At 38.0% G+C, this 12,304-nt stretch overlaps 1 protein-coding gene across 6 annotated transcripts in view; it reads left to right on the top strand.

Annotated features, from left to right (window-relative positions):
• The window catches only part of Zfhx4 (zinc finger homeobox 4), a 179,458-nt gene that overhangs the window by 26,235 nt on the left and 140,919 nt on the right, over nt 1–12,304 (top strand). For all 6 annotated transcript variants that reach the window (XM_036178893.1, XM_036178892.1, XM_036178888.1 and 3 more), the window contains exon 3: nt 1–184. This exon is cut by the window's left edge. In XM_036178893.1, the coding sequence (XP_036034786.1) occupies nt 1–184 (184 nt within the window). The remainder of the gene's footprint in view (nt 185–12,304) is intronic.

Here is a 12,304-nt window from a genome sequence, read left to right as displayed (position 1 = left end):
ATACCAGCTGGTGGCCCACATCAAAGAAGGGGGCAAAAGCAATGAGTGGAGGCTGAAGTGCATTGCCATTGGCAACCCTGTTCACCTCAAGTGTAACGCCTGCGACTACTACACCAACAGTGTGGATAAATTACGGCTGCATACCACCAATCACAGACATGAGGCGGCCCTGAAACTCTACAAGGTAAGCAGTGCCATCCATTTTCATTGGTGCAGAGAAGACAAGGGCATTAACCATTTCAGAGTTTGGAGCACAGACCAGCAAGGAGAGGGCAGGTGCGAGGATCAAGATGCACAGTTTCTGTTGCCGTTTCTAAATGTACATGGAATACACAGCAGTGAAAAGTAGGGATTAGCTCCTTGCCCTATTTCTATCTATCTCAGGGGCACAGATTGCTTCACTGGCTTCCTATAAGAAAAGAAAAATTTCTGGATAGTGTCATTAGAAAAATAGTACTTTAAAGTTTTGTTTTATTTATTCTTTCTACAAAACAAAAATATAGTGGCACTAAGTGTTAATGGAGGCAGGAAGCAGAGGACACAAACGGTGCCTATACTTTAAATGAGTCATTTGTTTGGTGATAAACAGGAATGATCCAGACAGAACGTTTGTGTATGTGCACTCTTGCTGACATAGAATAAACACAATCTTCCTCAGCATCAGTTGGAAGTCTTCACAAGGAAACTCTGTTGTTCTTTTGCATGATTGTTTTTCCAACTAGTCATGCTTCCTCTCCTCCCAAAAGGGTGTGGCATACATAAACATGTTCTTAAGATGACAAGTATACTTCTGTCTTTACTGGGATAAACGATGCAGATGTTCTTCATACGTGAGAGTGATGAGCAGCACGTATTGCACAACTCATGTTGATGTTTTCTGAACCCTAATGACTGAAGAATTTATTTTCTGTAGCTAGTTCATGGATTGCCTTGATCATTTTGGTTCCTGTACAAGTGTAGCACAGTCATTTCTATGATGAATAACTTGGTTACTTATTAAAAAAACTTCTTTTGTCTAGAGGATATTAAAATTCAAAAAATATTGCAAACCATTAGTCATTGTAACAAGCTCTAAATATGATTACAAAATCCATTTTGCAAGTGTTATCTATTGATTTATACTAGAAATCAGTGATAACTATACTATCAGGAGTCAACAATTATAGTACCTATAGATAATCCTATTTAAAATTGCAAACACAACAGCGAAAGCAGACGTGGCCATCTGGGCTAGACTCAGGAATTATTTATTTGGATTGGTCTGGTGCTTTGCACTTGGGTTGTTCCTGTTTAAATTTAAGATAGACGTACTATGCACAAAAACCTACAGTCTCACTGTGAGAATTTGTAACATTGTTCCCGCAATATTGGCACTCTGTAGATCGATAATGAAAGCATTAGATTTGGGCTGCTCAGTTTGTGGGGAGTGCAGACCTTAATGTAAGATGGAGCGTTTCTACCTCAATGCTATTGAAAATATAATATAAAGGATTAATTGTATTATAATTCATGGGTTTTGCAGCAACAGTTGACAACTGCTCAATTGCCTACTTTTTTTTTTCCTGTTGATACCTGACCTATTAAAAGTTTTAGAATACCTAGGAGAAAAAAAGCAAACATTAAGTTTGTATAAATAATAGATTTAGACCCTGGGAGCCATATAGAATATTCATGAACTGTGTTTATATTCACGCAGTTCCTCTAACACTTTAAATTAACATGTTGTGCATAGGAGATATAAATGTACAGACTTTTCTATTTTATTACTCTCAGGTGGGAACCTAGTGAAAGGGAGAATGTGATTGTTTATATTCTTAAAAAGAGTTATTTAATCCAAACTGTCTGATAATTCTTCATATGTTGATAAGGTGTGTGTGTGTGTGTGTGTGTGTGTGTGTGTGTGTGTGTGTGTGTATGAGAGAGAGAGAGAGAGAGAGAGAGAGAGAGAGAGAGAGAGAGAGAGAGAGAGAGAGAGGGTGGGGGGGAGAGTTCATGCAATTCTTTCCGTTAAGAATGATTTGGCCACCTTACTCCTATAGGACCATTTACAAAGTTCCAGGGTTCAACTTGAAGTTCCCTTGGAGGGACAGTTGGGTGTTGAATTTGAATCCAGAAAGACCAATTATGAGAGATACTTGACTCTAAAGAAGGCCGTGATGCTAAGAGCCCATTCCACCCCACAAGCAAAAGATGCATAGTTATCTTACAGATCCTGTAAGATATGGATTGTGTTCCAGGGGTTATCCCTTAATTAGCCAAGTATATCAATATAGTGCTGAAATATGCTCAGCAGACACAGTTATTATTAAAAAAAACATTGCATTAACTTCAAAGATTACCAAAGATATTTGAGTACTGAAACTTGTTACCCAACAATTCAACTATATTTTTGCATATTTCTAGAAATAGTCAGAAAAAACACTCCCAAATAGTTATGTATTGAGCATGCTCTTTCCAAACTCAATTCAAAAACATTATGATTCAGACATAGAGCATTTCAAGCACAGTGATGAGGAGATTAGCTTGGCCGGCTTGTCTCAGCAAAATAAAATTGGTTCATAAGTAACATTAATTGCTTTTAAATGAGAAACTAACAAATTGGCTTGGGCCTGAAAAAAAAATCATGGTTTATCATATGACTTAAATATTAAAATTAGACTTAAAATAGTTTCAGAGTTAATGACTAGACAATAATCTTCTCTATAAAAAATATATTTTCATTAAGAGTTTAATTTGCACCATTTTGCATTGTGAATTATTTAGACACCAGAGGAAAGTGGCAAGTTACAATTGTAAGACAGATACAGAGCTGTGAGGAAACAGCTTTGCTCATTATTGACAACATATTGATTCATAACACTCTAAATGGGGCAATGTGTCAGTTCAATTTGAATAAAACACTCTACTCACTGCGTTGTCAAACTGAAGAAGCATCACCTAAAAGAACTATGTGCTTTATTCCGTTTAAAGAGGTTAAAAGTTAAAGGTTAAGGGTTAGGTGGAAGCATCATCTGCCGAGCTGCTTAACTTTAAACTGATCAATTTAATGAAAATCTGTTTTACAGATGTTGTTTTAATGTATTTGGCAGGATTTAGTCAGATTTAACATTAGAGGAGAGGCAGTAAAAATTATTTCTTTATTTGACCAGAAAAACACCTCTCCTTTTATGTTTAAGGTAGATGGCTTGTGGGCTATGGTATTTTGGCAAAGAACCCAGAGGCAGAATGTGTTGATGATGTTTCCATATGGACCAGAAAAAAAAAACCTGTTATGTCTATTGCTAAGGATGACTGGAAGGAAAAAAAAAAGCTGTGTTCACTTTGGTAGTATAGTGTTACTTTCCTGAGACTTTTTTGAGATGCAACTCTGTTATTATTCAAAAATGTTCCTCTTTTTTTCAAGTGACATTCTCTGAAGTTCTAATACAATCATATCTTGATGTAGTTTTCGTCCAGAAACTTGAATGTTGAAAGAAAACTAGTCAAGGAAAAGGAAAGAGAAGAGAACTATTTGACATTACCCTTACTCTTCCCTGTCAGTGCCTGGGTGCATATGGAACATGCACCTAACAATGGTGCTCAGTGTGCAGAGATTTAAAAAGGTCTTGCAGGTTAATGTCTACATACATACATGTGTAAATATGGAACCATGGTTTTAAGATAAGCTAATTTACCAGGCTACATTATATTTTTAAAAACATCCTGTTTTTATATTCTCTTAAAAGTTTTAGTGAATTGGTTTTTAGATCTGGGTCCTTACTAAAAGTTTGGATGATGTAATGAACTAATGAGTTGACTGAGGAGCGTATTAAAGGACCCCCTTTGCTATCTCTCAGCCTTCATTCTAAAAATGCATTGTAATTTGCTCTGCTTCTTAAGTGAGCCCTGGCATTTTCTGACAAGTTCAGTGGAAAGTTGTAATGACAACCACTTAGCATTATACATGAAAGTTAGGACAATCAAGGAAGGCTTGGGCAACATTCCAGAATATACCGACGTATGTTCTTGGCTCTGCGAGGCTGGCTTTTCTGGCCAGCCTGTTGGCTTAACTATTTCCCTGTGTGGAACATGCCCATGCTTAGCTGTCTGTGTCCTCTGACAGCCCTCCTCTTCCTGTGTGAATGTGAGAGTGTTCACAACTTTACTGGTTCAAAGGCAAAAGCTTAACTATTTCAGCCGCACTCTCCCAGCCTCTCCCAGGAGCAAGGCACAGGAGCCTATCTGACTTCTACACTGTTGTTTGGCTATTTGGATCTCACAAAGGCTAAAAGCACTGAAGCATTACACACACACACACACACACACACACACACACACACACACACACACACACACAAGGTTTAGTCCTAGGTACTTACAGGGTGGCATAGACCCAAGGAACAGTTTTTAGTTTATCTCTTTATTCAGGATTTAGATTAAAGAAAAGATCCAGATGAAGAACAAAAACTCGAGGGGAGGGGAAGAGAGACATAGAGGAGCATGAATTAGACAGAGCAAAGAAAGCATGTGCAAAGGAAACAAGCTATGGAATGATGATTGGCATCGCCTACCCCTTTGCTGTTTTTACTAATAGAAAATACTGAACATTTCCAAGTTATCGGTGAGCCACAGGTATTTTTATAAGCCTATGCCCAATTTCAAACCAACTTTGCAATTTAAAATCAAATATACCAGGTATGTACATTTGAGTCGTGGATGTCACTGTTCTTATGCAATTAGTGAAAGCTCTTAGAAGATGCTGCAGGGCGCGTTTGAGTGTATGGCAGCACACAAAAGAAATTGCACTATGGGCATGCTCTGAGAAATCCAAGTTTGTTGCTCTTACTCTTATTCTAGGCATTTGTTTAGGTGAAGAAAGCTGTTTTCAGAGATAAACAAAAGTTATTCTTCTCCCAGACTAAACATTAACCTGAATATGGAAATATTTTTGCACTTTTTGTATTAGTTTCACATTCATGTTCATTTCAAGGTTGAAAAGCAGTGTGAAATTTAATTCCAGTTGTAGGATTTTTGTGTGTGTATGAGTAATCACAATTCCAAATTATTCCATTGTATTCTCATATTAAAAGACAGGCAGAGGTTGAAAAATTTCTACAGTAGAACAATCCATGCTTGCATAATACTTAGAACTAATAAATACACAGATCAAATAAAGAAGAGCTGGTTAGCTAATAGCAACTAATAAATCATGGGTGTTTTCAGATCACACTGTAATTGGCAGGCCCTCCCGATTATACAGCCTTCTGTTTTTAAGCATGATGTTGCCTGAACTGGAGCCATGTGCAAACCATGCTACTTGGTTACAAATGTGAACCTTGGTCACTGTATTCTTGCCTCAAGTACTAAGGTGCATGGTGAGATGAGTACTTTTTTTCACCTCCAAAATAAGAAAAATAACTCCAAATTTATTAAATATAAACAGATGGACACATACTAATCCCTATAGAGGTCCATGTTAGCCAAGTTTATTGTATCTATGTCAGGGTAAATGAAATAATGTTGGTGTGTGAAATTGTTATCAACCCTAGGCAGAAATTTGGAAAAAAAAATGTGGCATTTGATCTCTCCTGTCCTTACTTTCCCTAACCTGTGCTCTGTCATTCCTCTATGTGTTAAGACGCTGCTTTGCCTCCCACCTAGATCTTCTGCTCATGGAAGTGCTCCATGTGGCAAGATTAGTTAGCTTCCTCAGCAATTCTAAGGAAGCATTCTTTTAATTAAGGGGAAACAAGAAATAGTATAGAAACAGAGAGGTTTCTACAATTGGCTTTTTTGGACTGAACTGTTGTGAAGGTAGTTGTTTATTCTGGAAGAATTGCTGTTAGGGAGGATGGAGGTGGGTTAGGGCTGAGGGAATCAGTTGGGAGTAAGGGCTAGGGAGAACAGTCCCCTTTCCTAAAGTTCCTTTCATTTACTGCTTCTGAAGACACCCACCCGATGCACCCACACCACCACCACTGCCTCCATACAAACACACCTCAGAAACCCAGTCAACAACTTGGCACTACTGTTCACTCTGGGTCCCAGGAACATGTCAACTTGCACTTTGTGATTCACACACTTTTGTATTATGTGCTCTTTCTGTCTAGCCTGGAATGTTGGCACATTTTATCCAAAAATATCACAGGGCTTATTTGTGACCTGTCCTGAGGTCACTTAGGTAAAATGAACAACAGTGTTGTCACATAATTCTGGACTCTCATGCAGGTTTCCTTGGCTTAATGTTTCTGTCCCTTTCCCATGGAGCTGGCATGCAGTTGTTGAAGTGCTCAAAGGACGTGGGGCTGGCACACAGCAGTGCAACCACAGTCATATGTTAGGCAGGCCTCAGACTGCTGAAAGGGTCTTGGCCTGGGGTGGAGTGAGGAGGAGCTGGCATGTGCATAATGACCACAGTTCAGCTTCCAGAACATCTGGCCTTCCCAAGCCCTGCTGCAGATGCTTTACCAAGTTTGCTTTGAGTCTGAGCCTATGCTAAGGGGAAATTTACACAGACATAGGGATGTATTCATTATTCCGACAATCCAAGCATTGGAGGCAATTTCTCCTCACACTGTCAGTGGCTTTCAGGAGAGCATGAGAAGACATGATTTATTTTTAAAAAGTGAATCAGGGCCATGGAGCAACACCTCACCATCAGGAAAGGTTTTCATAGACTCCATAACCTAGGTGTATTGCTTGATGCCAACACAAGGGTCATGGCTTCATTTGCAGAATACCTAGATAATATGCTGCTTCTTGTCTCCAGTAAGCGGAGAAGCATTTACTGTGTCTTGGCTTTGAATATAACTGCATGGGGAGTGTACCCATTAATGTGCCAGATAATAAGCTGGCTTCCTAAGTGCTGTGCAGACATGGAGTTTTCTGAAGTTGTATTTTCAAACACTACTCTTCACAATTGTAAGTTAAATGTGGACCCAGGGACAGTCATAAAAACTACAAGTTTCCCTGATGCTTTCAACCACGCTTAGTCAAACATCTGAATGTGCCAGGTATCTTGAATTGTCCATAGATACACTATAATCCTATTTGTCTATCTTGGCAGACTCTAGTTACTCTATTACATAGCAACTTTTTATTCATTGATTTAAGATGAGAATTATGTTAAATATTTTAATACAAAGAAAGAGCTTTCCTTTGTTGACACATTCATATTTATTTTTCAAATACAAGTATGCTGTTGCATTGTGTGGTTGTAAAAAATGATGAAAAATCAGTAAGCATGTCCAGTTACAACCCGAGTCAGCCCCTCTACAGAATCCTACAGAATCAGGGTGCTACTTTAATATAAATCTTGGAAAATATGTAAATACAGTTTACAGTGCAGCCAGCGAGATTTTTGCCTAAAAGTACATGATGACTTATTATACAATTATCGTAGGTGAGAGTTATGCACAGCAATTTTGTTTCATTTGCTTAAATAATATTTAATTAATATACTGAGGTTTTGTGAGTTGTGGGGACATATACTTATAAGCCAAGATTTGGAGGACCAAGGTGGGAAGGATATGAGTTTGAGCCCAACCTGGCTCACAGTAAGATCCTTTTGTGGGGAAGGAAATGAAAGAAAGCAAATCCTATGTTTCCTATGGATAAGGAAAATTACTCTTATAGAGCATATAATATATTTCATATAATGTTTATATGTGCATATAAAAGCATATGGTAGTAGATTCACCTAAATAAAGCCTTTCTATCAATTGAAATATTTGATAGCATAGAATATGTATTGGTCTCTCATCTTGGTAAAGAACTAAGTCTTGGGGTTATATTTACCTTTCAAGTAATTGTGTGTGTGTGTGTGTGTGTGTGTGTGTGTGTGTGTGTGTACATGCATGCACACATGCGTATATGTGATGTTGTCTGTGTTGTACTTTGTATGTGATATGTCCTTGTTAGTGTAGACATGTGGACAAGGCATGTGAGTAAAACATTTATACTAACACGTCCACACACATATTGATAGAGGCCAGAGGTATACATCAAGCGTCTGACCCTGTGGTTCTTCACTTTTATTTATTGAAACAGGGTCTCTCACTGAACCTGAAGCACATGGATTCAGCTAGGCTGACTGGCAAATGAGCTTCATGGGTTGTCCTGTCCCAACCCACACCATTCTTCAGGGCTGGGGTTACAGGCACATACCACCAGGCTGGGCTCTTTATGTGGAGGTGAGGAATCTAAACACAGGTCCTCATGCTTGCACAGCAGGCATTTTAGAGATTGAGCTGTCTTCAGTCTCCCTCAAGCAACTTTTAAGAAGTAGTGCAGAGGAAATATTGTGTTATATACCCAGATGGATATTTGATGATAACAGTAATGGAAAGCAAGGTTGAGCGAGAAAAGACAGACCCAACTGCATGGTGGCACCGGTTTTGGAGAAAACCTTTTAAAGTTTTGATTTATTGTGGTTTTTTTTTTTTTTTTTTTTTTTTTTTTTTTTTTTTTTTTTTTTTGTGTGTGTGTGTGTGTGTGTGTGTGTGACTATGTATTCTCTGCAAGAGATCTTCATTTATTGGAGGAGTTGGCAGTTTGCTGTCTCTATGTGATTGATGGTATATTGGGGAGCCTCTTTCCAAAAATATCCCTTCTCCTGGTGCCAGACAGTCTATTGACAATGAAACCATGTTGAGATTTTATTGTTCTATTTTTTGCCTTTTTGAATGTCACTGCTTTTTGAAGAAAGAACATGCACTGACCAAAATTGTAAGTTATATGCTACATGTCCATTGTGTCATCACTCTTCCAGAGACTTCTACACAATTATTCACATTTAAGTGTATGTGGAAACCAGAATTCACATGTTTGTCAGGTCCTCACAGAAAGTAAGAGCTTGGTCTTGAGTTGTGACTCTGTGTCTTTTCAGCCTTGGGTCAGGCATACTTGTAGAGATCCATCAATATGAAAACCTTTTTATATTTGAGGACAGCCAAAGCAAACAGGAAAGTAGAGGCTGATGCCTGATAAACTCCATCACTTTGCCTTCAGCATCATAAGATTGGGTAGCATTTCCATGTCTCTAAACCAGCAGGTTTTACTAAAGTGTAAGTGGGAACTGACCAGCAGGTCTGGTTACATGAATGCCAAATGATGAAATGGCATTCTTAAACCAGTGGTCTATTAGCCGGGAGGGGAAACTGGTAGTTAAGTGGTCACCTGAGTATTTCCTGTCAAAATGGAATTCTTTTGCTTTCAGCAACTTCCTTGGATTGGCATGTTTGTGTGTTTGGTGGATCGAACAGGATTGACTAATCGAATATTTATCACTTTTAGTGCTGGAGTTTGCAGTGTCTGACAGTTAAGCCCTTTTTGGAGGCTGCATTACTTTGTTCAGGTCACCAGGGAACCACAGCAGTCATACCTTAATGGCCCCCCACTGGCCTGACAGAGGGGATGGAGGAATGTGCCTCTGCAAGCATTCAGGGACAGCTGGAACAGTCTTTTACCCAGAGTTTGAGCCACCTCTCTCTTTTTCCTAGCAACTTTAGAACTCCTGGAAGAGGCCTGGTCACATGTAACCCATTAGACCTGTTTAAAATACCCTGTGGTTTTGAATTCTTAACTTCATATTTTTGTATCTTATTTCTTACTTTGAACCCTTGTGTGTTTTTGTGAACCAGGACCTCATTTATTATATCCTACCTTCCATTCTTCCTCTTCCCTTTCTCTTTTACCTTGAATCCAGCTTTTTTGTTGTTGTTGTTCTTCATTGTATTTGAAGATTCCTAGGATTGTACCTCTAATGTATGTTGAAGCAATGTAAATTGAGGAATAACCTCTCTTCTCTTCAAAATTTTGCCAGATGTTTTACTATGAACCCCAGTGTCATGCTAGAACTTACATTGACTGGACATGGAGATCTTTGAGGAAACCTGAACTTGGCTACTTGACGCTGTAAGAATTGTTTGGTCATTAACATTGATGTTGTTGACTACATTTGTTAACGAAATGGTCTTTTATTGGACAGTGAGAATTGTCTGGGTTTTGGAAGGACAGACTTGCTACTAACAAGTCTCTGTAGCTGGTGTGTGAAAAGCAAGGGAGGACATCTTGGTAACTCTATTGGGTATATTTTTTCAAAGACTTTAGATATTTCTAACTGTCTATCTGACAAGCCTTGGGATAGCACTAGCTTTTTGAAGACGTAAATCCTCAGGGACTAAAATCACCCAGTGTTCAAATGGGAGAGATCGGGTGCAAGCTTAATTGCCACCACATCTGCAGTCTGTTTGCAAGCCCTTCTCGTCAAGTGTTCGAAGCACTCACCAGAGCTTTTCTAGAGAATCACTAGTGATGTTTTCAAAGAAAGATTCAAAACCTAAATGGGAATTGCCTGAACATCAGAATTAGCTGTTTAGAATTCATTCTATCGGTGAGTTTATGTTATATAATAATTGAAAAGACCAAATTTTTTTGTTTACAATGTAATGTTGAATATTACTGTCCTTTACAAAGAAGCCTTTCAATGTCTTTAGAGAAATAATTGGTAAAATCAAGTTCTGTCATCATCATTATCATCTGTCATTGTTATCACCACGATCATTATGCAATGAGAAATAACTAGAGGGGGAGGGGCTTCACAGAAGGAATACTGTCTCATTATTGGATTCTTATTTGTTTATTTTTTTGTTGAAAAAATTCAAATAACTGAGAGAGAAATTATTTGATGTATAAGCATCAAATTTTTCAATGACAACTATTCCTTAAAAGTCTTCTCCCAGTCTTGTAGCAAGCTTTTTTGATAGCTACCAGCTTACAAATAAGGATGTGAAGACTTCTTATTAATTGCGAAAGCTTGGCCTTTAGCTTAGGCTTGTCACCAACTAGCTCTTATAACTTATTCTGCTTCTACCATATGGCTTTTTAAAAAATCTCTTCTCCATTACTGTACATCCAACTTGTTCCACGCATCTCTTTTGCATCTTGATTATCTCCTCTTCCTCTCTCTGCCGGGAAGTCTTGCCTATCTCTCCTGCCTAGCTATTGGCCATTCAGCCTCTTATTACAGCAACACAACTTCACACAGTGTACAAATATTCCACATTGTAGTCTCATAAACAAATTCTTTAAAAATAGATGTAAGGGTTTTATTATTTGAACCTGGTGTCTAATGTTCTGAATGCCTGGTCCCCAACTGATGGCACCTTGTTAAGAGACAATGAGATGTGATACTTGGCTAAATGAGGTAGATGGATGCTTGAAAGACCTATTATTCTTAACCACTTCCTTCTGCCATTTCTTCTTCCTGGCCCACTCCTAAGTGACCTCAGCTGCTCTGTGTGCCTTTCTCACCATTGATGAGCTTGGACTCCCTCTAGATCTGTGAGGTAAAATAAATCTTTCCTCCCACAAGCTGTTTTTGTCTAACATTTGGACTGTAATAATACAAAATTAACCAACACAAAGGGAAATTTATAAATAGCCTTTCTTCAGAGAAGTAATTCAGTCTTTGACCCTCTTAATTTCTTAAGTATTGAAAAACCTAAAATGGTCTTTCTGAGCACCTTTTATGATTAGGGACATTTTTTTTAATATTTAGGTAGAAGTATTTCTGCCTTTAACTCACACATCAGCAAGTGACTTAATATCCCAACAGCCAAAGTTTTCCTGTTTTTACTTAGATGTGTGTTTCAAAATGCGTTAGCATGTATCATTGTTTCCTGCAAGCACTTGTAGAGTGTACCATGTCACTTTATTCCTTTTCTTTGGGACAATGGCTGCTTCTTTGGTGGCAGCAGCTTGATAATTTTTAGAACGATGAATACAGAAGCAATTCATGGAAATCAAATACACACATACTTTTTTCCAAATGAGCAATTTAATTTTCTTCAGTGAATGAAGAAAGATGTGCATATATATTTAAGATCACGTGCATAAGGTATTAAAAAAGATAAAAATAAGATGAAAATTATACTTTATTTGATATTTTGTGTATGTATTCATGAAGCTCTACTTAATATAACCCAAATCATGGAGCAAATTGTGTGTGTTTGTATGTGTGTGTGTGTGTGTGTGTGTGTGTGTGTGTGTGTGAGAGAGAGAGAGAGAGAGAGAGAGAGAGAGAGGAAAGAAGATAGAGGAGAGATTTCTATATATTAAATATATTAAAATAGATGAAGATCATGAGTTAATCAGTAATTCTCTGTATTTTGTTTTAAAGAAGATTGCAGGAATTTCTTCCTGTACACTGTGTTTTTCGTCCTTAGAGATAATAAACCTTTGATGATATTGGGCAGGACTCGGCAGCAAGTACTAAGTGATTCTGAATGTACACATGACTAATCAAAGGTTCAGGGAACAGGAT

This window comes from Onychomys torridus, chromosome 2 (assembly GCF_903995425.1).
Source record: "Onychomys torridus chromosome 2, mOncTor1.1, whole genome shotgun sequence".
NCBI classification, from domain to species: Eukaryota; Metazoa; Chordata; class Mammalia; order Rodentia; family Cricetidae; genus Onychomys; species Onychomys torridus.
The sequence above is the reverse complement of the archived record's forward strand: the minus strand, read 5'-3'. Positions and strand labels throughout refer to the sequence as shown.